Source organism: Perognathus longimembris, chromosome 3 (genome assembly GCF_023159225.1).
Source record: "Perognathus longimembris pacificus isolate PPM17 chromosome 3, ASM2315922v1, whole genome shotgun sequence".
Lineage (NCBI taxonomy): Eukaryota > Metazoa > Chordata > Mammalia > Rodentia > Heteromyidae > Perognathus > Perognathus longimembris.
The window spans coordinates 37,743,535-37,768,997 of NC_063163.1; the positions used below are offsets into that span (position 1 = coordinate 37,743,535).

The following is a 25,463-nucleotide window of genomic DNA, read 5'->3' on the forward strand; positions in this document are numbered from 1 at the left end:
TTGTGGATAACTGACTGGGTAAGTGATAAAAAGAGTTGTAAGGAACAAGACTGGAAAGCTAAATGGGCAAAACCTTGGAAGAGTTTATAATGTTTCCCTTGCACATAATTGGATCAAATTTCCTGTTTTGGAAGCTCAGGCTGATGGAATGGTCTGACAGAGAGAAAAAACAAAGTGCCAGAAAATGGAAGCAGTTTGGACATATTCTTTAAAAGTTCAATAAAAAATGATGGTGGCCTAAACCAAGGGGTAACCAAGGGGTAGAAAGAAGAAGCAGATGGATTCAAAGATTCCTAAGAAACCAAACTAACAGGACTCTGTGATAGCCTGGATAGAGGATGAGAAGAAGAAATCAAAAATTCTGTTTTGGACAACAGACTGGTAGGTTATACTATTTCCTAAGAAAGAAATGGGGGAAGAGAGAAGTGGACTGGCTGGGTGGGAGATGACAGCTGAGTTTAATTTGGGACATGTTTACTTTGAAGTGTCTGCTTCTCACATCTGGTCTTTCCTCTCCAACTCACTGTCTCAGCCCAAGAGGAGTGCATCCTCTTGGCTCCTGGGAAGAGTCAAGCCCACCTCTAACTGCCCACAGGCCAGCCCACAACTTGTTTAGTTTGTTTTCTAAATCAGATCTTATCAGGCCATTTCCTACTTCATTTTATGAAGACCTGATGGTTCCTTCGAGGAAATGTTGAAAGAATAGGAAATATCCTGACCAAAACAAAATGGTTATAGCAATTTTTTCCTTTCACTCATAATTTCTGCCTAGAACAGAAAATCCTTAGGATTACTTTAATTGCATAAATACACACATAAATCATGTCTTACTTTCCATTATAATAATTATACATCCTCATTTTTTCCTCACTAGGAAATTTGGCAACAAAAACATCACTCAATATGAAAGTGCTAAAAAAAAAATCTTCTACTATTTTCATCTTATTCATATTTATCTTTTCTTACTAGTCATTAGTCTGTATATACAATTTGTAGCCTTTATAAGAAAACTGATATCACAATTGTTACATCATGATAAATCTTATTGAGGATAACATTTAGTAAATTTTTTCAATCTGTAGATGGAGAGAGCCTAAAAAATACCAGTTCTATCTCCATTATACTGTTTTACTGAATTCTGCAGCACAAGGTATTGGGAAGAGGGACCACCACAGAGCCATGAGGCAAAAGGCCCTTTAACTACAGGCTTGAGAGAATTAGAGAATCTGTGAAGTTCCACAGACAGAATGAAACTGAGGGCAGGAAATAAACATGCTTCCGGTTTCTATGAGAGAAAAGTTCAAAGAATACAGCTTTAAGAATTCTCAGGTTTGCTATTTTAGTTATCCCGTTTCCTTAGTAAAATCCTTCACAGAAAAAGGCCTCTGGGGGCTAGGGATATGGCCTAGTGGCAAGAGTGCTTGCCTCATATACAGGAGGCCCTGGGTTCAATTCCCCAGCACCACATATACAGAAAATGGCCAGAAGTGGCGCTGTGGCTCAAGTGGCAGAGTGCTAGCCTTGAGCAAAAAGAAGCCAGGGACAGTGCTCTGGCCCTGAGTCCAAGCCCCAGGACTAGCCAAAAAAAAAAAAACACACACACACACACACACACACACACACACATAAGAAAAAGGACTCTGGGCCTGTCTTCTTAGACAAGTAAGAAATATACAACTTAGGAAACTATCTGAATTCTATCAAGAGGGAGCAAGAGAAAAGGAAAAGATGAGGAGACACGGGTAAAGAATATGGAAGCAGGGAAAGGGAACAGTTTAGAAATAAGATTTGGGCTATGAGAACAGTCAACCTGGGACTTGAATGTGGAAGGGCAAGTGACAGGCCTGAAGCTTCAAGTTTTAAACAGTAATTGAAAAATAAACTTTCTCCAAGTTTCACTCATGTGTTTCTGCAGCCAACTGTCTCAAGAGCAATTGTCTGAACATTTCTGTCTTTGCTCACGTCATTTTTTTTCTGATGGTAACTGCTAGTCTATCATCTTTATCCACCCCATACCTTTTTGATGGGATGTTTTCACTTGTCGACAGCATTGCCTGATTGTCCAGTTGTTTTCTGTCATTCTGCCCTCCTTTGAATTCCTATAGACCACTGCCTCTCTCCACAGTGTACTCTATTAATCTATTAGTTTACTCTATTAATCAGGTGCTCTGGCAAGTAAACAGACTTTTGAAAACAGGACCACTCCCCTTGCTTGGCTTCCATTACTCACAATCTGCAGATATTAACTATTAAAATATGAGGGAAATAGGTTAAAAAACAAGAAAAGGAAATTGTGAGCCTTGCTCTTGCTAAAGGTAGAAACTTCTTCCAGAAAATTTCTGTTCCCTTTGTGCAAGAAAGAGGAGGCATTACCATTTGTGCAGCATTTGCTGCAACACAAGTGTCTCTTCAGTGCAAAATGAACCCTCACATCAGTGTGACCGAGAGGGAAGAATATGCTTGTATTGGAGAGAAGCCAATTTAAGTTCTAAGAAATCAAGAATCCTGCACATAAGAAATCTTGGACACACATTTGCCCTGACTAACAGCTAGGGTTGTACTTTATATTTTATTACAGAAAATTGAAGTCAGAAGCTGATTTGTGCAAGAGTTTATATCTTCATATCCTCGATTATAAAACAGTCCAAGGTTATAAAAGAACTAAATCAAGTGTCTGGGAGTGTCTTAAATGGAATCTAAGGTTCAGAAAGGTGAACAGTAATGGGGTTCATTCCAATTTTTTTCCTCTACAGTAGTTTTCTAAAATACGATCAATGCTGAGCTTTCTCTCATGCCCTCTGTTATTTTGGGCCTTCCTTCTAATCCTACTTCTTAAATAAGTTTCATGAAGTTGTGTAATATTTAGAGATGTTCTTTACATAGTGATCGTGATCTAAGTTCCTTTTTAGAAACGTTACTTGTGTAAATATCATTACAAGTTCTAAAAACAATAGCAAAATAAACTAATGGCAATAAAACAGAAAACAATAAATTCTAGCTACCTTTTGGACTTTAATAATCCCATCCAATGCTGACCCTTCGAATTTCTGGTTAAAATGTTTGGAAGTACATTATAGTAGGAGTTAGGGGACCTGGACTAATCTTTGCTTCATCTCTTTGATATGAAAGTTTCAAGGACCACCTGATCCTATGTTTGCTCACTTGAATATGAAAGTTCTATTGATCTCTAAAACTATCTTGCAGCAATATTCTGTAATCTTATAATCAAATAAGTGTTTTCTTCTCTATGATCACTGGCAATTTCTTTTATGTTCTGTCAATGAATATATATTGTCTACATAAGCAGAAAAAAATAAAACTGAATAGCAAATAAGCTTTAATTTTTGCAAAAATGGGTCCTACCAACAAATAGCACCCAAAAGATGGTTTAAATGCATGCCTCCAAAACAACTTACATATAAAGCTTCCCATCAAAATAATAACCTCTTTTTCACACAAGAATAATAAAATCTATATCTCTAAAAATAACATTTTGAATTACTGTGCTGCTATAAATGGCAAAGATATACTTTTGGGCAGTGTGGTCAGCCACTAGCTACCACCAAAGCAGCCATTACAAATAGTGCATGAAAGTGTAAATTAGTGTGACTGTGAGAACAAAATACAAATTCGATATAAATGTTGGGGAAACAAAAAAGGCACTAAGAAAACACCAGCTAAACAAACTAAAGTGGCAGACAACATAAAAGCAACTTACAGACTATAATTCAGGCATCCTTACTAACCAAGATATTTGGAAAAGAACAATGATGATATAAAGATGAATATCACTGTTTGAGAAGTAAAGTATTTCATAGGCTCAAGACTATTAGGCCATAGAGCCATTAACAGCACAGCACCCTAAGCTATTTATTTTTCTGCTGCCATTATCAGCTGGGAACACAGGCAAGAGAATTTCTGGACAAATAGTTCAGTCCCCTTACAAACATTAGACAATCATGCTCATGCTGGCATAGCAACATGGCTTGTTTCCGATGGCACACTGCGGCAACCTGCTAGGACTCAATTCAAATTAATTAGCAAAATTCACACATTTTAATTTTGGCAATAAAATATGTATTGTATCTCAATATTAAATAATTCAACAAACATTGAAAAAACTGTCTCTCTCATAATAAGATTGTAATTAAGAGAAAGGAGAAGATACAATGTTTATAGAACTCCTTTAGGCTGACACTAAGTAAATTATTTGATTTTGACAATGTACAAATGATTTGATATAAAAATCAATAGCTATGGAAATTAAGAAATGATACTTCTAGCCTTGAAAAACAAGAGTACAGTTTAATTTTATTGTGTAAATCAATCAATAAATTAAGTTGGTTTATATAGCTTTACTCTAAAAGAATATTTCCTCAATGAAGATGTTAATATTGGTAAATGCTAAGTAAAATGTTTATACATTTGTAGAGTGAGACAATACTTTTCAGGAGAACAGGGAAGAATATCCTTTCTCTCTGTTATCATTTGGATGTGAATTATCCCTTCCAGGCCTGAGTGTTGAAAGGTTGGTTCCCAGTTTGTGGAGCTACAGAGAGGGTGAATCCTGGGAGAGTGAATTTCATCAATGGAGTCATCTGATGAATTCATAGTTGAACAATTAAGAGGTTGGGTATAGTTAGAAGAAGGTCACTGGGAGGTGTATTTCTGAAGGTTTATCTTGTCCCTGGACTTTTCTTCTCTCTCTCTGCTTCCCTACTACTATGAGGTGATCCGACTTGTTCTACTTGTACTTTCTCCTATGATATTTTTGCTCCAGGCTCAATGCAATGAAAACTGCTATTACATGAAACTGGGAGACAAAAATAAATCTTCCTGCTTTTAAGTTGTTTCAGGTATTTTCACAGTGACCAAGAAATGACTAATATAATCTCAAGGAGACTTGGGAGGCACACCAACTAAATGTAATGATCTGGCTTTGATTGACACTGGAACAAACCAATTGTAAAATCTGATAATTGAAGAAAACTGAAAACAATGTTTTATAACAAAGAATTGTTAATTTATTAGATATACTAATAAAACTATTTTATAGACAAATTTCAAGCTATGTTCAAAAAGCAAAATGTATAAAAAGACAACATACAGAACTCTGGTTTGAGGCCAGCTCAGGCAGGAAAGCTATGTGAGAGCCTTTGGTTGGGAGGATTGTGTTTGGAGACCAATGCAGGCAAAAATGTCTGTGAGGCTCTGTCTCAATGGAGAGAAGCTAGATGTATCAGCATGTGCTTGCCATTCCTCTAGAATGATGAGAAGGCTATAATAGGCAGATCAAGGTTCAGGCACGTACCTGGGCAAGAAGTAAACCCCTATCTCAAAAATAATTAGCAAAAAACAGGATGAAAGGCTTGGTCAGTAGTGAAGTGTCTGCCTAACAATTAAGAGGGCCTGATTTCAAATCCTAGTAGTGTTTAAAGACACAATTATATATAAAAAGTTAGCTATTACATTCTTCTCGTTTTTTGTGTGTGTGTATTTTAGTGTGGTACAGTGAGAAAAATATGAATCCTGAAGATCTAACTGCAGTATTAGGTATGTGATCTTGGGCAAATCTCTCTTTATATGTATTCTGTGCCTGCACTGTGTCTTGAAACCTAGGACTTGGGCACAGGTCCCTTAGCTACATTTACTCAAGGCTGGTCCTCCACCACTTGTGCCACATCTTCACTTTTGTCTTTTGAGTGTTTAATTGGAGATGATCTTCTTATAGAATTCTACATGGGATGGCTTTGAACTGTGATCCTCAGATTTCAGGCTCCTCATAGCTAGAATCACAGATGTAAACCACAGATACCCAGCAAATACATTTAACTTAAGTGAATTGGGTGCTTTTTTGTTGTTAAAATATGGAAAGTAAAAAATTTTGCCAGTCCTGGGGCTTGAACTCAGGGTCTAAGCACTGTCCCCAGCTTCTTTTTGCTCAAGATTAGCACCCTACAACTTGAGCCACAGAGCCACTTATGGATTTTTCTGTTTATGGGGTGCTAAGGAATGGAATACAGGACTTCATGCATGCTAGGCAAGCACTCTACTGCTAAACCACATCCCTAGCCCATAAAAGTATATTGAAAATTGTTAAACATATAAGTATTAATCCAACCTTGCTCATTAAGAAACTTACAATTCAATTACAGTCAAAATCAAATACATATCACAACTACATAAAAAACCTAAATCAAGATAGTGAGAAAATAATATGACAGTTCAGAGGATTTTGAACAGGATTTTACTCCTAATAGACACAACAAACAGGGAATTTAACAGAATACAAAACATTGAAGCTCTTGTAATGGCAAAGCCATGAAGTATATACATTAAAAAAACATCAGGGTAAGGAGGATGGTTACTTTGGAAGAACTGGAATTATAGACAGAGTCTGGAGACAGAGCCAAACTCAGTGGTTTTGGGTGTCCTTAGGAAGGAGATTTTATCTGGTAAGTCAAAGTGGGCCCATTTTAAGCTTTTAGTAGGAAAATAAAACAGATATTTTCTAAGCTTTGTCTCATTGCTGACAGGTCAGTTAGGAAAGTGAGTTCATAAAGAATCAGTCACACAAACACATGAGAGTCAGGGATGGAGAAGGCATTTTAAATGGAAGTCAGTCAGGACTGCCTTTTTGTATGACAAGGAAGATACAATATGTTATAATTGTGGCATGGGCCAACAGTAAATAATTGAGAATACAAGGTCAACTTAAGCCCCGCAGAGAATAAATGGATCAAGAAAATGTGGTACATATACACAATGGGATTCTATGCTTCCATCAGAAAGAATGACATTTCCCCATTCATACGTAAATAGAAAAACTTGGAAAAAAATTGTATTAAGTGAAGTAAGCCAGACCCAAAGTAACATAGGTTGCATGGTTTCCCTTCTTTGTAATAATTAGAATATGCCTATAAATCTAAACCAAATGGATAGTAAAGGACAAAAAAAATCACACTTGCATATGATAAATAGGATTCTAAACATTCACACAGTGAAACCAAAGGAGAATATTCTTAGGAGTTCACTGGGGCTCAATAGCTGTGCACCTATGATCATACAGAATGATGCTTATCAAAATGAACTCCAAGAAGTGGAATCAAGAAGTTTTTCATTTTACTTTTTGCAGTTCTTTTTGTTCGTTTGTTTTCTTCCCTTTGTCACTGTTTTTTTATACCTTTATCTTTTGTCTCATATGTAAGTTTAGATGATTTGGAGAAGGGAAGAGGAAACACGAAAATGGTGTGACAAAGGGTGAACTAATTCAGCAGTGATACTAGACATTATGTTGGAAATGAACTATACAATTTTGGGGGAAGGAGGAGAGAAGGAAAAACCTGGGAGAAAATGAGGGAGATGTGACATTGTTCAAAAAGAAATGTACTCATTACCTGACTTACACAACTGTAACCCCTTTGTATATCATCTTATAATAAAAATAACAACTAAAATAAAAATATCAGTCAGCCATTATTTAGTAAAATGATTTTAAAAGTCTGTCTTAAAATGAAAGATAATGTTGGCAAACTCTAGAAAGATATTTTACTGGACAGTATTCATATAGAAGTGGTTGTGAATAACTAATTGTGCCTCATTAAATATAAATTAAATTTTGATGACTTGCTTTGAAATTATTTCTAATACTAGAAATTAAGTGGAATTGTATGGTGCTGATTAAATTTTCATTTCTAAAAACAAAACACAGAATATTTTTATGGTAGGTCTTATGTAAGGGCACTTGAGCATTTTAAAACATCATATTGCAAATATTTTTTCCTCTAATATTTAATAGAATTCAATTCATTCTCAAAACTCAAGCATTCTTATCCTCACACTGAAGTTTATTCTTGGGAGTTTTTAAGCAAAAAAATGATGTAGCTGATTTTATTAACTCCAAATTTTCACCATAAAAATTTTGTGTATCAAATGGAACATAGCTCTACAAATCCAAATAAAAGCATGTATAGAAAGATGAAGAAAGCAGGAAACTATTCTCAAGCTAGGGCTGGGAACAATAAAAGCTCATTGGTTAGAAAATAAATAGCTCTCTTTTTATTAAAGTCATGTTATGACACTAATACTAATAGTACTACTACTAATAATAAGTGAAACTCCTAACTGTATGAAAAAGAATGTAATGCTTTAATTACAGTGAGTAGAAAATAATGTGTGTGACAGCATACTACAGTGGCTCTACGATAGCAGCATTCTGTCTTAAGTGGCCATCTAATATATAATTTCAGGACACCCTATCCCATTTGGTTGAAAGGCAGCAATTCTGATTCACTTTCTGGAAAGACTATATGCCCCCAAATCCCACACAAAAAATAAAGAACTAAAATAATCTATCGTATTTATTTCATCAAAGTAAGAGGCAAGCTACTTTATCCCGCTATGACAATTATTGCTTATGGGATTTCCTTTACCTACAAGGAAAAAGCAGGTTTAAACTCAATAAATGCGATAAACTTTGCTCAAATTGACACCCATTTCCTTTTTTTCTACTTCTAAACCTTGCCGCTGGGTAACAGCAATTTTCTGGAACATCTCTAGTTAAAAATCCAACTGTTAAAAAGTTTCTTTCATGGACTTCATCCAGTTTCTAGTTTGCAAACTGAAGGCTATATAGATGACATCAAGCAGTTTTATTAAAAGCATCCATTACATTCTATCATGCAATTATGCCAATTCACTGTTGACTTCTTTGTCAATACGTAATCCTTGAAGATTCACTTCAAATTGACTTTTTTTCCTGAGTAATCACCACTTAATATTTTAGCAAAAGAAAGGAAGGAAATTGATCAATTGCTACAAACTGCTAGCAAAATTGAACAATTGCTACAAACTGTAGCAAATTGCTAGAAAACAAATCATGTGATTGAAAGCAAGCATTTTCCCAAGATGGCTATTATGCATCTTAGTGACAACACCAATGACAACATCCATAAGAGATGACAGTCAACAGTCCTCAATACACGTCTAGACATTCACAACAGAGATGAACAGAGAACCATGTCCCCTTCCTAGAGGAACACAAAGAGAAGCTGGGAAGACAGCCACTCTTCAGGTATACATTACCATAAGACCAGTATGATAGAAGGGTTAGAAGGGAAGAGAAGCAAAACTTAACTCAGCTAGGAACAATGGAAGGAAGAACTTTCTCCTAGGAGTCAGGGTAGGGTATAGGAGGAGAGCACAGGGAACATTTCATGTAGAAGGAAAAACATGACTGAGGACCAGAGAAGAAGTAAGAAACTGTAGGAAGATCAGAGTTAAAAGAGTGAGATAAAGAAGGGGCCCATGCCGGGGATGGAGAGGTGGGCAGAGACCCAATCTTGCAGTACTGTATAGCACCCTGAAGACTTAAATCATATTTAAGAGTAATGGGGAGCTCCTTTAAGTAAAAAAAAAAGAGAATCACATTTTTGTTGTTAATATCCATCTGACCGCTGGTGGAAAGCAGTTTACAATGGGCATGGGGAGGTGGGGTGCAAGCCTACGGTTTAACTCAAGTGATAGATGATGGTGAATAAATCTCAGATGTGGGCAAGAACTATAAGCACCCATAAAGGAAGTGGACGAAATGATGGGAGGTCACGTGGGGAGTTGACTTAAGCCTTGAGGTAATTATATGATTTAGAAGGTAGCAGACTCTCATTCTTATCTAAATCCATTCTTTTATTGTATTGTGGGGGGGGGATCATTTTCAAAAACGTATTCTAATATAAGAAACCTAGTATTTCTAGGCCATTAACCACCACCTATTCATTCATGATTAGGTTCCAGCCAAAACTCACCTGGTTTCCAACTAGTAGCAGGTGCTCTCCAAGGAGAAAGTCTTTGAGCATATCTTCCATCACTAACACGTGCTAGACAAAAAGAAGACCAGAGGTCAATTATGCTGTGAACAATCACAGTGAGTATCAGAATAACTATATAGGTGTCTTCTTAGAATGCAAAACATTATGATAAAAGATCGAAGTGATTTTAGTTTCTATAATACAGAGTTAATGTTATTGGTGTAAATAAGTTATATATAATCAGTTAGTTACATGACAGTTTGGTTACTGATAATGAAAAATCTAAATCCATTTGAGCAAGACAAAACCACAGACCAATATTTCAGAGTTTTGTCTAATTCAACTATTTTGTTAAAATTTTGTTGCACTGGCTCTTAATTTAACATATTTAAATTGATACTTCCTCAGTTAACTATGCAAAGGCTTTCAAAACTGATTTCTATTCTAGACTAACTTGTTTTCAAAGCTACGTGAAACTTTAGAATATATTCTTTACCTTTCATAGCTTGTTATTTAAATTATGACAAGATAGATTAAAAGAACAAGATTAAATTTGTTCACAATAGCTACAGAGGCTAACTACATTATTCTTTCCTGTTTTGAAAAATAGGACACCCATAAGTAGGTTACAAGGGCTCATTGGAGGCCAGGGAAAGAACTACCTTCCAGCACAACTAATATCCCTACTTACTTTCTCTTGGTTTTCTGTACCAAAGCAATAACCATCTCCTAAGAATTCAAGTTATTGAAGTTTCTATATCTAAGAAAGGCAAAATAACTTTCTGTATTTCCTACATGATATAGAGATTTTTCTAGCATGCCATTAACTATTCTTTTTCAACCTGGCTTTTGACAGCAGAAATTTTCCCTTCTACTTGTCAAAATTTAGCAATATTTTCTTTCTTAAAAGAAAAACAAGATTTGTCTCTCTCCTTTAAGAATAGATGAGTATTCTGTTTATCTTGGTAGTTGTTTGCTTTTTAAAATTAGAGTTTTAACAAGGCTTAAAGTGAAGTGAGACCATAGAAATTGAGAGACACAGGGTAAAAAAGACAAACGACTACAAAAGCAATACTTGCAAAACTGTTTGGTGTGAATCAACTGAACAACTCATGGGGGGGAAGGGAAAGGAGGAGGGGGGAGTGGGGAGGGGGGAGTAAGGGAGGAGGTGACAAACAGTACAAGAAATGTATCCAATGCCTAATGAAACTATAACCTCTCTGTACATCAGTTTGACAATAAAAATTTAGAAATAAATAAATTAAAACATAAATAAATAAATAAATAAATAAATAAATAAATAAATAGAGCATATCCACTTATTGTCATTCTGGAACATACTTAAAAATAAAAAGACAGTACTAATAATTATTCTGAGTCAACAAGTGTAAAAAGGAACTACCTTAAAAGCAAACTGAGATGTGGGGTTGCTCTCTAAAAGGGAGTCCTAGAAAATCCTCTAAAACTGGGTTCTTGTGGAGATCTCTTCCTTTTAAGTAAATTAAAAAGTGAATTTCAACATAATGCTAATTCTTCTAAAACAAAGGCGCCAATCTGCATAAGATATGCTTAAAAAGTTGGAGTAAACACTTGTATAGGCATTTCTATTCTTTTCTTCTTTACTATTCTATTATCTTCCTACTTTAAACCTTCAGTTACATAAATCAAATCAATAAACATTATCTAGGGCTAAAGTCACTGCCAATACAATTCTTGCCTTAACCCTTCCTTTCCTTTCTTCTTTGCTTCCCTCTTTTTTCTCTCTCCTCCTTTCCTCTTTTCTTCTCTTCCTTTTGGTTTTGCTTCACTTTGGTTTTGAGACAGGGTCTCATTATATAGCCCAGACTGGTGTGGAAATAATTATATAGCCCAGGCTAGTCTTGAGCTCTCAATCCTCTTGCCTCAGCCTTCCAAGTCCTGTGTTTATAGGCATTAAGCCACCATATCTTACAAAGTTTTTACCTATTCTCTGCACTGCCTGTCTTTCCTGATTCCTTCCTATCTCTAACAATTTTTCTCCACAATTTTTCTCACAATTGATCTCCGGATTGATCATCTTGGTGTAGCAACCTCTTCTGGTGTTGATTTTTATTTGTTCTATTGCATTACCTTTTTACCTACTTTAATGTCACAGGATAAGACAAGGCAGGTTTTACCTCCCAGCATACAGGTGCACACACCTGGGAATGGGGTGAGAGCTATGTGTGAAGCTGGATACTAGCACATCTGCGCACAAAAAACTGCCTGTGCTCCCCAAATCCTCTCATCTAGCTCATGGTCTCAGCTACTAATTAAACTGATCATCAAACAAGATTTCTCAGAGACCAATGAAGTGCTTAGTCCTCTCCAGTCTCCTAAGTTCACAACATCCAAACTTGGCTCATTAGGTTCTCTTTACCTTTCTTCATCATTCTGTATCTTTTCTCAAAATTAATAGAATCATTTTCTGCCACCACACCAAGCCCTTAACATCAGCACTCTGTCCACTTTGTTCCGCTTGTACCAAGATTCAATTAAACACGAAATCTTTGCCAGGAACCGGTGGCGCAAACCTGTAATCCTAGCTACTCAGGAGGCTGAGAGCTGATGATCGCAATTCAAAGCCAGTCCATGAGACTCGTATCTCCAATTACCCACCAGAAAACCAGAAGTAGCACTGTGGCTCAAGTGATAGAGCACTAGCCTTGAGTGGAAGAGCTCAGGGACAGTGCCCAGGACCAGAGTTCAAGCCCCAATACCAACAAAATACACACACACACACACACACACACACACACACACACAAAAACACCAAGTCTTTACTATTAAGCCACTTTCCCACCCACCAAAAAATTAACTATATCTATTCTTTCTCTTCTCTTATCACAGCCTGGATTCCAAATTTTATCATCTGTGACCTATATTTTTATGAGATAATTTAGTGGCTGTAAATTCCGTCTCTGTCTTAGCCAATGAGTTCTCAATATTGACCCATGTACTTTGTTCAAAATTTTGTCACTTCATTTTTCAAAACTCCCAAAATAGCTCATAATACTTCAGGAAAAAAGGTTACTCCTTACATTCCTGACCTATATTCATCAGCTTCCTCTCCTACTACTTTTCTCCTACACTATATTCTAGTCAAGGGCACAGCTTAGAATAATTTCCACTTCTCTTTTCTTTACTTTCCCATCAGACTGTCCTGTCATCTACCACAGAGTTTCATACACTCTACCTCCTAAATAACCCTATGATGTGGCCTACACCTCATCACCTATTGATCCCTTTTGCTCACATTTCTCCTACTCATTGCTCCAAGTGCAATGTCCCTTAATAAAAGATTTAATGAAATAATACTCCTCAGCAAGAACATTCAAAATCTTATTCTTTTCTTTTTATTAATCTCTTCAGCATTTATTCATCAGTGCCAGGCTATTTTCTGGACATTCAAAATACAGAAAACAGAGCTTTCCCTAGTGATAAGAACAAAGACATTTTGAAAATTAGTTTCAATGTGATGTGTATGAAATACAGGGGCAACAGCACACAGAACAAGATGAGATAGATGCACCAAATCTGTAAAAGGCACTGAAGATTATTGCTCCAGAGATAAAGTGTGGTGTAAGAAAACAGTAACATGCCACAAATGGACATTTAATCCAGCTACTGTCACATAAATTGGTATAGCTGGAATTTGTTTCATTAGTGGCTAAGTCATAATGCTTTAAGAGGAGTAGGTTACACAAAGTCCCTTAGGCTCTCTGGGTAAAGTTCAGAGTCCTCCTTGTCTATGTCACAAACACCATGGCAACAGACTTTGTGTTCAGAGGCATAACAGTCCTTCTTACTGAATTTCCTACATATCGATATGCTGTGAAGTCTTTTCGACCTTCATTAACTGTGGGTTTGCCCACTGTCACCAGTAATAATTTTCCCATTCTTTTTTTCCTTTGTCCTTTTCAACTATGTGGACATAGTATAATTTCTTCAATACTTGGAAATGGTATATTTTCCTTCTAGTCATGACTTTTCTTTTTTTGACAGCACTTTCGTCCCATGATTTATATATAACTTTACTTTCTGTTCATTTTGTACAGATTATGCAAAAGTAAGCATATTCCTAAAAAAATAAAACTCATATTAACTAGCTATGAAAGGAATAAAAACAAGGTTAGGGCTATGCCTTTTGCGATGACATAAACCTTCCTTACAGTACATTTAATATCATTAAGCATAAAAATTAGAATATTCTTCAAATAACAAATGGAGGTGGTCATATATCAAAAGAAATTCTACTTTATTTTTACTAACTTTTTAATATACTGAAACTAAAAAATAGTTACAAGCACAATTTGTAAAGGAAATGTGATTGTTTACATATAGATTAATGAATGAGTATTACAGAAAAGTATTTTTAATTATAAAAGAAATACATAATCAACAGAAAATCTGGAAAAAAAACAGTATGCATAATCTTCATCAAAACGTATCTTGTTAAAATGAATACCTATAACAAGCTTTCTAGGTGCTAACTTACTTCTGTGTGTTGGTGGAAAGGCCAATAACTATTAGTTTATAAATAAGAAATTCTCAGCTGAACACCTGAGGGGGGGAAAGGGAAAGGGGGAGGAGGAAGGGGGGTATGAAGGACAAGGTAACAAACAGTAAAAGAAATGTATCCAATGCCTAACGTATGAAACTGTAACCTCTCTGTACATCAGTTTGATAATAAAAATTTGAAAAAAAATTTCTCTACCATAGTCCCTTGAAATAGCAGATAAGGAAATGAAAAAATTGTAGTAATTTTCAGGAAAAGCAAAGAGGTAGTGGAAAAGGGGTTACAAAATGAATTCTTCTTGAACATCCAAGTGACTTAACTAAAGAGCAAGGCAAAATGATAGCAAATAATTATATTTTTAATTTACTAATGTATTCATTTTATTAATCTGAAGTGGTCTATTCATATACTGTTTGTATATGTATGTTAATAAAATCTACAAGCCTAATCATAGTAGAAACTATCAATTTTTAAGTAATTCTGGGAAGAATTTTAAGTTTTATAATGCTTTAATGGAAGATATTTTGACATTTTATTTTTAATCACCGGGTCTGAATTTAGGGTATGATAAATATAATTAAGCATCAGTATCAAAAAACAAAACAAAACAAACAACAACAACAACAAAAAGCATCAGTATCACTGGGATCAAAGTGAAGTACCATAATGAATGCTGTGGTTTCTCCAGGAACACAGAACAACACCTTTACCTGAACATTGTCATAGAAGAGAACATCGGGCACTTTCATTTTTTCATGGGCATTGTATATCGGTGCACTAACAGTGCCAATCCGCAGAGATCCAGATTCTATCTCACCTGAACATTCCATAAGAACAAGGAATTAGTAATGGTAAGTCCTACAAATAATATCCAGAGAAGCCAACATAGCCAACACAGAATGCAAAATAGCTTCTATAACATGTGTGATCTCTAGGGATTTTAACTTAACATTTCAAAAAAATAAGCTTGGAGAGGGTAATAAAATGCCATACACACAGCTTTAAAATGTCCTAAAATGTAATAAACTTCATTTAAAACAATGTATCTGGCACATAGCATATAGGGAGAACTGATAATTTTTTAAACCTAGAATTTAGTCACATCTCATGCATAAGCTTCTTCAGAGGTTATAATACATATATAAGCCAAATAATTATTCAAATTCGCTCAAAAGCCCTGAATATCATCTTTTAGGTCATACCCATTGAAAACCTCCACAAGAGAATTTTCTAGTAAAAAGTGCAGGTGAGTGGGGGACTAGTGGCTCATGTCTGTAATCCTAGGTACTCAGGAGGCTGAGATCTGAGGATTGTGGTTCAAAGTCATCCTGGGCAGGAAAGTACTTTATCTCCAATTCACCATAAGAAAACAGGAAGTAGTACTCTAGCCAAAGTGATAGAATGCTAGCGTTGAGCCCAGGCCCTGAGTTCAAATCCCATGACTGCCTCCCCACCCGCAAAAAAGTACAGGTGAGCCAACCTCTCACTTGAACTATAACTTTTAGCAGTGGTTCAGAAGTTCTCTATTTTCAAATAAACATCTAGGTTACTTTGACACCCGGTTACATTGGGAACTTCTGCTAAACAATTACAAAATTATTCTGAAGTAATATGTTATTGTGTTGCTCCTTATTTGTTTTAGAAGCTGGACTAGAATATCTTTTAAGCTCATTGGAGCACAAAATTATTAACAAATTTTAAGCGGTCAGAATACGCTTCATGTATATTCCTATAGTAACAAGATACCCATGTTGACTGACATTTTCCAAAAATAATATGAGATAAACAGTAGAAGTATTATATTAGTAACCAAAAAGTAAGAACTATCATTTACAGAGGATTTTAATGCACAAGAACCCAAAGTATGAGATTTATACTCTTTATTCTCTTATAATTTCCAGTAACTCAACAATGAGAAAAAATTATGAAGAAACTGAAAACATAAATTAAGCAGTTTTCTTAAAAATCACCCAACTAGTATGAGTAGAGCTTAAAATAGAATTTAGTGTACTGGACATTCTATTAAGTACAGTGTGTTCAGTTCTCTGACTCCAAATAAAATTCCACTCTGTGGAAATACCCTAACAAGCAGATACACAATTACAATCCCTTCAACAATTTACCCATCTTGCTTTTTTTTTTCCTATTTCAAATAAGAAATTCAATTTGTTTCTTCTCTAGGAGCTATTTTTGTGCTAAGCCATTTGGAAAGACAAGAAGAGAGAGCAGTGTTTGCTTCTATGGAGTATCATGAACTAAAATTTTGAACTAAAAATAATTATACTGTCTCCTTGTTTAATCACTACTGCCTGCTACAAGGCACAGCAAATCTCAATAATAGTTCCTCCTCTCAATAGATCCCTCCCATGTCCATGTTATTCACAAGTTTGATAAGCCATGTGTTGTCAAGCTGAGAATTTACTATTTATTTACTACCATTAAGCCTCCAAAGGAAACCCAATCTCAATTCATTATAGGAGAAGAAAGGACTGTGGCAGTAAATCAACTAAACTACCTGTATGTCCAGAATACATATAATTTCAGATCCAAATACTACTTAAAGTTTATGAAAGACATACATTCGGTAGATTTATAAGTCTTTAGGACAATTTAGGTCACTCAACCAAGGTTTATTGATAAAGGGAAAAACAAGGCAGGTATCGATGGCATATACCTGTAATCTCAGCTACTCAAGAGGTTGAGATCAGAGAATAGCCTGAGCTGGAAGACTGTGAGAAACTGACCTTCAACAAACTACCAAAAAGCTAAAAGTAGAGCTATGGCTCAAATGGTAGAGCATGAGCCTTGAGCAAAAAAATCTCAGGGACAGTATTGCAGGCCCTGAGTCCATGCCCCAGGACCACACACTCACACATATACACACTCACACTCTCACATACAGAGAGAGAGAGAGAGACAGAGAGAGAGACAGAGACAGAGACAGACAGAGACAGAGATACATTAATAAATGTTTATGCTAATACTTTTCTAAGAGAAAGTAACAAGGGTCTTGTAAGAAATCTAATGGGATGACATTATTTGGGTAAATTTCTCAAGGTCTTCAGCTGTGTAGGCTCAAAACCTGATTTTTGTCATCTTGTTTGCAGGGAAGTCTAGCTTTTAAAGATATATTTTGAGAAAAACCCAGAGTTGCAAAATATGACATCACAATAGAAACCATGACTTTCATGTTACAATCCACTAATGCCATAATCACTGTATTATTTGGAGGGGGATCAGAATGGAAAGTCAAGTCCTAATGAGAAGGTTGTTGGGTGGGTAGGCCTTTTAACAAGAATGAATTAAATGAATTCTCTACCAGACAGTTTCAAAGGTCAAGGGGAAAGTCAAGTGAAAAACTTCAAACTTAGGTCCCTTACCCCTACATCAGACCTTAGATGAATATTGTAGACTGTGACCTGTCACAGGGAAAGGAAGTGCAATCTAAGTGACAATCTTTCTTAGGATATTAATAGGTTCAATCAACTAGCACTGTGAAGTTACAAGTCCCAGAGTTATTCTGTCTCTTTCAGTTGTTCCTGAATGTGTATTCAGATCCATCTGTGTATTAAATTTGTAATTTTAGCATAAAAAGTCATGCAGTTTCCTTAATATCACATTGTTTTATTGTAGCACCAATTACTAAAAACACCTACTGTATTTTGCAGCTACAATATTCCTTTTAGAAAGTTGGTCACGCATCCAGTGTTTTGATAAAACAGGTAATCATTATTAAAAATGAAAAAGCTGTCATTGTGCTATAAAGAATAGGTAAGTTTTAGAGCAAGAGCTAAATATCCCCTCAATTCAAATTTATACTTATCACTTTCTAGAAGAAAGGTGGCCCGAAGGAAACTACAGGTAGAAATGGAATAAGAAGGCATGCCATATCTGATTATGATTTTAGTCAGTGTCAAACTTAAAAAAAGGTTTCAAAGACGTCTATAGGACACTGTGGCCCTCAAGATAGAGATGCTGTATGAACAGCAAATGAACTAGATCCTAGACTCCATATTCTACAGTAAAATAAATTTGGAAAAAATATTTTGACAATTTGATCTACAGGAGGAATTTTTAAAGCTGTTACTATATCACTATCATTTGTGACTCTTGTGATTGAGCAGAACTGTTCTAGAATTTACAGAAATAAAGTAACTACTTAAAAACACACATTTCTTCAACTCAACACATAAAACAAAATAGAAAACAAAAACATTTCTATTGGAATTAAAATGAAAAATACCATCAAATGTTTTGATAATTGTTATTTTACTTAAGAAAGAATGAAAGCAAATACTTACATTTGTAATCTGTGGGTTCTGGCTCCAGATTATCATCAGTATTTATTTCTATTGCAGCATCTGCCAGACTTTTCTCCAATGCTGACCTAGCAAGGCTGGGTAAGAACCTAGTAAAGGGAGGAAAAAAAGGAAGATGATAAAGCTTAATTTTTCTGTGGTTTTTACATGTACAGAATATATTTTATATATACACAGAATGTCTTTTAATATACACACAGAACTTTACTACAATTGGTTAATAAAATCAGCTTAGGTCTGTGAAATCCAAAGCATATGAAATTTTAGAATAAATATAAACTTACAGAATGAGTGAATTATATTTGTGGAATCTCTTTAATAAATAATAAAAGCTCATCTGTAATTAGCAATATTAGTTTATGTAAAACAGAGTAAGACAAAAAACAATTATGTAAAACAGAATAAGACGAAAAACAATTTCCTTTATAGTAAATTTAATATAGCTGATAAATCTTTTTTTTTCTTTTTTTTTTTTGGCCAGTCCTGGGCCTTGGACTCAGGGCCTGAGCACTGTCCCTGGCTTCTTTTTGCTCAAGGCTAGGACTCTGCCACTTGAGCCACAGCGCCACTTCTGGCCGTTTTCTGTATATGTGGTGCTGGGGAATCGAACCCAGGGCCTCATGTATACGAGACAAGCACTCTTGCCACTAGGCCATATCCCCAGCCCCCTGATAAATCTTTTTTATTGTATAACTGGTTTGTTAAAATTTTTAAGTAGATAAAACAGCAATATTCAAATCTTATCTAAATTGGCAATCACAAATTTAATCACAAATTTACTTTTCTTTTAATAAAAATTAATGAAAGATTATACAACTTGGGTTCTTCCTTCCATTAAAAAAATCTCCATATCTATTCTATGCATATGTTGTCAAAAGGACAATTTTGGGAGTGGCAGAAGGAAGATGAAACTGCAAACAGACTGCAAGCATCATGAGTTTGGAATAGGAAATGTTTTTCCACCCCCACAAGAAAGTTACATCTACTATTTACTATTCTTTCTTAGTGAGTGCACACTAATCATCGTTAATCCATGATTACCTGTACTACACTACTATAAACTAACCACAATTATGTACTAGCATTCCAAATAAATATACTAAGAACATCTCACTTTTAAGTTCAATTTACACAGCTATAAATGTTCTGTGATGATTCTAAGAGGCTTGAATATAAACTCTAATAGTGGAGAGGCTGATGTGAGCCAGAAGGCAAATAGTTGACAGTGTAAAGAACTGTGGGGTAATATTTCCTGTTCCTGTAATATTCAAAGCAATATATATCTGGCAGCATCTCTTATTTAATGCCTCATCTGGTCCTATAATTCTAGGTCTGTAGCTTATCTTCTCTGTATGGAGTCACACTTAATCTGTTGCTCACAGTTACTTTTCTTCACAGTTCTTTTGTCTTATTTTTCATTTTCTGAGGCAGAGTGTACTATGTAGCCCAGGCTGGCCTTGAACTCACAAATCTGCCTCATCTTCTTGAGTGCTGTCTTATAGGCAAATACCACCACACACAATGCTTATCTCATCGACTTATTCAAAAACATGTCCTCACTTATCTAGCAGATGCAGTCACTGGGCTTTTGTCCTGGTTCTTGAACCCTTTTCCTGATGCTAAGCTTAACCTGCTCTCAGTACTCTCCCACAGGTCCTGTAGCTGCATCTCCACTTCCTGTCAAAGCACCTGGACTGGCTTAGAATTGGTGGATCTTGCCACATGTCCTTGAAATCTATACTGCCTATTCATGTATCTTCACACTGACCTATATTCAATTCCTCCTTCATTGCCCTCTAAAACTAGCAAACATGGGAGGAGGGGTATTAATAGTAAGACTGAGAAGGCTAAGTATGGTGGCTTACTCCTCTGATGCCAAAATCTGAGGTAGGAGGATTTTGAGTTTGAGCCAACTTGGGGTACAAATCAAGACCCTGTTTCAAGATGAAACTATACAAAAGTATGACAGAGAAAATGAAAGACTGGCACTGTGCATCTCAGGTAGTGTTATTTAAATTGTGTAATGTATTACCTAATTTACACTGGTTTTAATTTTTAAATTTATAAACAGTATTGGGATATTTAATATAACTTATGGTCTATGCTATTTATAAACATAATTTGCTCTATTTGTGGAGGAAAACAAGTAGCACAAGGAATTAAATTTAACTACAAGAAAAATTGCCTGCTATACCTCTAGCCTTAAAAGTCTTTATGCCTGGGGCTGGGGATATGGCCTAGTGGCAAGAGTGCTTGCCTTGTATACATGAGGCCCTGGGTTCAATTCCCCAGCACCACATATACAGAAAACGGCCAGAAGTGGCGCTGTGGCTCACGTGACAGAGTGCTAGCCTTGAGCAAAAAGAAGCCAGGGACAGTGCTCAGGCCCTGAGTTCAAGGCCCAGGACGGGCCAAAAAATAAAAAAATTAAAAAAAAAAAGAAGAAAAGTCTTTATGCCTAAATAAGATAATGTATTACCTGTAGTTAAATCCTGATAACTGAGGGCCAGGCTGAAGTAGCTTTATGTTCAGGCCAGTACTTTTTGCAGACTGGTGAACATAGACTATGAATGAAACTTATAAACCATTTGGGCAAAGACCAGAGACTTGAGCTCATTGGGAAAGGAGAACAGGGTTACCTGGAAAGACAGGCTTTCGTAACCGCACTGTGAAGGTTTTCATTAGGATACTGTGACAGCCTGCGAGCAATCCGCAACAGTTGCCGGGTAGAAAGAGATGCTGCTAAAGATTGTGCCTATCAAAAGGCAAAGACAGCCTGTTAAGAGACTTGCTTCAACTTGTTAAAACTCCCTTTAGATGGGTACCATGGCAAAATTCATTACTCCTGAGAGACAAAGCCAAATTTAAATACCTGTTGTTAATGAAATCACAAATAAAAAGAAATAGAAATCAATTTACACTTAAGATATCCCTGAAGACAGTTTATAAAATAATTATAGATTATTTATCAATTAAATTATCAACTAAAGTCAATTAAAGCATTTAAATTCTATTAAGTGCATATTGGGGTGGGGAGGTTGGATAGGGGAAGGGTGTTCTATGATACAGGTTAATACCTATCCTTTGAATAATCCTTATGTACAAATGACTATTCTGTGTAGTTTCTGCTTACAGATAGCTGGCTTTTTAACACATTTTGGAAATGCTTCAAGCTTTATGCAAACCAGTGGTTTCTGAAATACAGAAGAGGAGTTATGGGCAATTTAGGTGCTAACTGGGTCTCAAGAAGTTTGTCATTTGAGTCTATAATTTTCTATTTGGAATCCCTCCCTATACTTATAGAATAATTTCATCTTGTTTTCTTGGCACTTCCTCAAATTCAGAGTTGCTAACATAAGAGTCCAGGACATGGGGAGTGCTCAGCAAATATGTGCTGACTGCAGCTCTAAATTCTCCCAGGGAATAACATTATCTAGTGGTTCTAACAGCCATTGTATTTATAGGCTTTAAAGTTATTCAAGCTGGGTTATTTGTTAGCTATGTAACCTTGAAAGTTTACTTAACCTTTCCAAGCCTCAGTTTCCTCCTCTATTTTCTTATCTTCGAAATGGCTATAACAATGACCTGATCTTTGAAGTTGTTCTGAGAATTAAAAAGTTATTCTAATTCTATAGCACTTAGCACAGGTCAAAAAGATATAGCACTCAACAAGTGGGCAGATTATTAAAACATTCAGCCACTTTAAAATCAAGCAGAGGAAAGGGATGACACACTAACACAACTTGAATGAATCAGATGAGTTACTGGCCTAATCCCCAACTGAAAACAACAAAGGAGAGAAGTACTTTTGAAGCTACTGGAAGGGAATGGGGGGGGGGGGGGGGGCGGAGAGAGAATGCAGCAGACCAAGTTGAAATGTCATAGAGGGTGGGTGACAAAGGCAGTAAAGTGGCCCTGAGCACTTTTGGAACTGGAGATTATAAAATTAAGAAAATGGATGAGGAGAAAATGCCAAAGATACCTCACATATTTGTTTATCTCAAAGTTTTGCTTCAGGTCCTCTCTGTATGTTCTAAAGGAAAAAAAAAAACAACAACAATGGATTTTTCCTTCCTCACAAATCTCACAATTTCATAGACTACTGGTTCATAGGATATTTTAGCTACAACATGACTTAAACAATTCCCTGGGTGCTGGATTAGGCACATGACTCTCATCTATGCTTTTTGGGTTTTTGTTGTTGTTGTTTTAAAAAACACAATTTAAAGTTTCAAAGAATTCATGCAAACAGTTGGTCCATTCTTGTTTGTAATAAATTTGCATTCTCGACATAGAGACAATATTTAAATACAGGAAACCATAAATTATCTTTCAAAGTAGCATATAATTTAATGCTAAAATAACTGGAACAGTTAACATTTGCTACAGTGGCTTAAAATGTTCAAGTGGGCAGAAGAAAACACTATGAACCAAGGCATGAAAGCAAAGGAACAGAGTTCAAAGAGAATGTAGGGGCACGAGCCCACTTCCAGTACGTGGCACTGCTGGAAGGTTTGCTCTCAACCAAGCAAGACCTGAGAATGACAGTTTGAGGTGAGGCATTTGGCATCTTCCTAAAGGCAACAATGCATTGCTGTGTGCAAAGCAGTTAGTACAGTTTTCAAATCAGATTTGAGCCTCATTTCTAACTTAAATCAGTAGATGTATGTAAATTAGGTGAAGCATAGCAAACTAAGACATAAAACAAAAGGCTACTTAATTCATCTGCCTAGAAAAAGAAAAAATAAGAGTATGGCCACAAGAATGGAGAGAAAAGAGACAGAAAATGTCTTACAGAACTTGATGATGGACTAGGTGAGAACAAAGGAGGAATTGAGGGTAAGATCCAGATGGGTGATCCAAAACACCCGAGATTAGGGATAACTCTGAATTTCCCATATTTAATAGCTAGGATGATAAGAAATTTTCATTTTACTCATGAAAAATGTTTGATGAGTGACTCCAAATTGCAGAGTCCTCATAACAAGAATCCTGATAAACCCTAAGGTAACCTTCTAGAATGCAACACTGTAAGCATAACCCTGAATTCAAGCTTTACATTTTATCCTAGTGATCAGTGAGAGTATTTCTTACGAATTTGAAGAACAGAGGTTCTTTAAGTTGATGGCACCAAAATGATCTTCAGTAGTATCCAGCATTAAAAAAAAAATCAGACCTAAAGTTGACCCATTTAAACATTAAATTAAGGATTCGGCTATCTCTGCTTTTATATTATCAATTAAAAATCCAGTATAGCTTAATTAAAAAGTTCCCAATGTACTTACCATTTATAATAATTGCTAGGCAGGTGCTCTGTCACTTGGGCATACCCTTAGCCCTTTCTGCTTTAATTTATTTTCAAGTAAGATTTCAATTTTGCCTGTGGCCAGCCACATACCATAATCTTCCTCCCTCCACCTTCCCAGTAGCTGGAATTAGAGGAATGGGGAAGCACAACCAACTTGCTTTTTTTTTTTTTTTCTTTTTTTGCCAGTCCTGGAGCTTGAACCCAGGGCCTGGGCACTATCCCTGGCTTCTTTTTGCTCAAGGCTGGCACTCTGCCATTTGAGCCACAGCGCCACTTCTGGCCTTTTCTATGTATGTGGTAATGAGGAATCGAACCGAGGGCTTCATGTACACAAGGCAAGCACTCTTGCCACTACGCCATATTCCCAGCCCTGCCAACTTGCTTTTTGAAATAGGGTTTCTCTAACTTTTTTCCCCCAAGATGGGCATCTCTGCTAGAACTAGAGGCATGTGCTATCATATTTAACTATATTATCAAATTTCTAACTGAAATTTTATGTTGCAGAAAAGAGGCTGAGAATGTAAAGCACATTTTCTTGGTTACTATGGTTATGCAATTAGTGTGTGCGCACACGCACACACACACACACAAATGAGTTTATTGTGCAAAAATGGCCATGTGAAACCAGGGATGGGGATGAAGTGGGGAGGTAATTCCACACTAAAATTAAGAATGCTTCAGTAAAACCTTACTGCAAAGGTACCATCTTAGCAAATTCGAGAGGGGGGAAAAGGAACCTGCTGCTATCTCAGAGCATCTAGACAGAGGAAATCCCAGTTGGCAAAGGCTGTGAAGCAGGCACTGGTGTGTTCAAGGAACACACAAGCAAAGAACACAGAACAAGCAAGAGGGAAAGGTGAGATGAGGTCCCGGGAGTTCTTAAAAGGAGATCTGTGAGAGATTTAAAGTTACCCCCGCCCCAAACACACAGCCACATCATAAAGTTGTCTCTGCAGATAAAATTAAGATATAGGTTTTGAAATAATGGAAGCATCCTGGATTATCTGGGTGAGCACTAAATGCAGTCCTATATGTGACTGTAAGAGGAAGGCAGGGGGAGAGTTGAAACCAATCTCAGAGAAGGTGGTGATGGAAACTGGAGGCAATTTTGACATGAAGAGGCCACAAGTCCAGGCATGCTGGAAAATGACACTGAAGACATCAGGAGCCTCCTCTGCAGCTTTCCAGGGAGTTCAGGTTGGATGATACTCTGGTTTTGGCTCAGTGATAATGACTAAACTTCATTGTTCAAACAGGGAAATTTCTGTCCTTTTTAGCTACCAATTTATGGCAACATTAGGACAGCCCCAAGAAACTAAGTGAAGGCTATGTGATAAAGAGGGCAGTGAAGAGGAAATACCATCATCCCCGGAGAAAGATTATGCAGTCTGTTCCCAGGACAAGTATTGACAGTAGATAAGAGAATAAATATGACCACAAGATGCTATATGGGAGAAATTTGCCTTCTGAGTAAGTGAAAACATCAGGAAAAT

General features: G+C 36.2%; 1 protein-coding gene across 1 annotated transcript in view; it reads right to left on the reverse strand.

Moving 5' to 3' along the window:
• Vwa8 (von Willebrand factor A domain containing 8) overlaps positions 1-25,463 on the reverse strand; it is a 258,527-nt gene that overhangs the window by 148,075 nt on the left and 84,989 nt on the right. Inside the window, exons 17-20 of the mRNA XM_048341294.1 lie at positions 21,302-21,417; positions 18,645-18,751; positions 15,054-15,160; positions 9,804-9,875 (exon numbers count right to left, since the gene is read on the reverse strand). Coding sequence (XP_048197251.1) covers positions 9,804-9,875; positions 15,054-15,160; positions 18,645-18,751; positions 21,302-21,417 — 402 coding nt within the window. The remainder of the gene's footprint in view (positions 1-9,803; positions 9,876-15,053; positions 15,161-18,644; positions 18,752-21,301; positions 21,418-25,463) is intronic.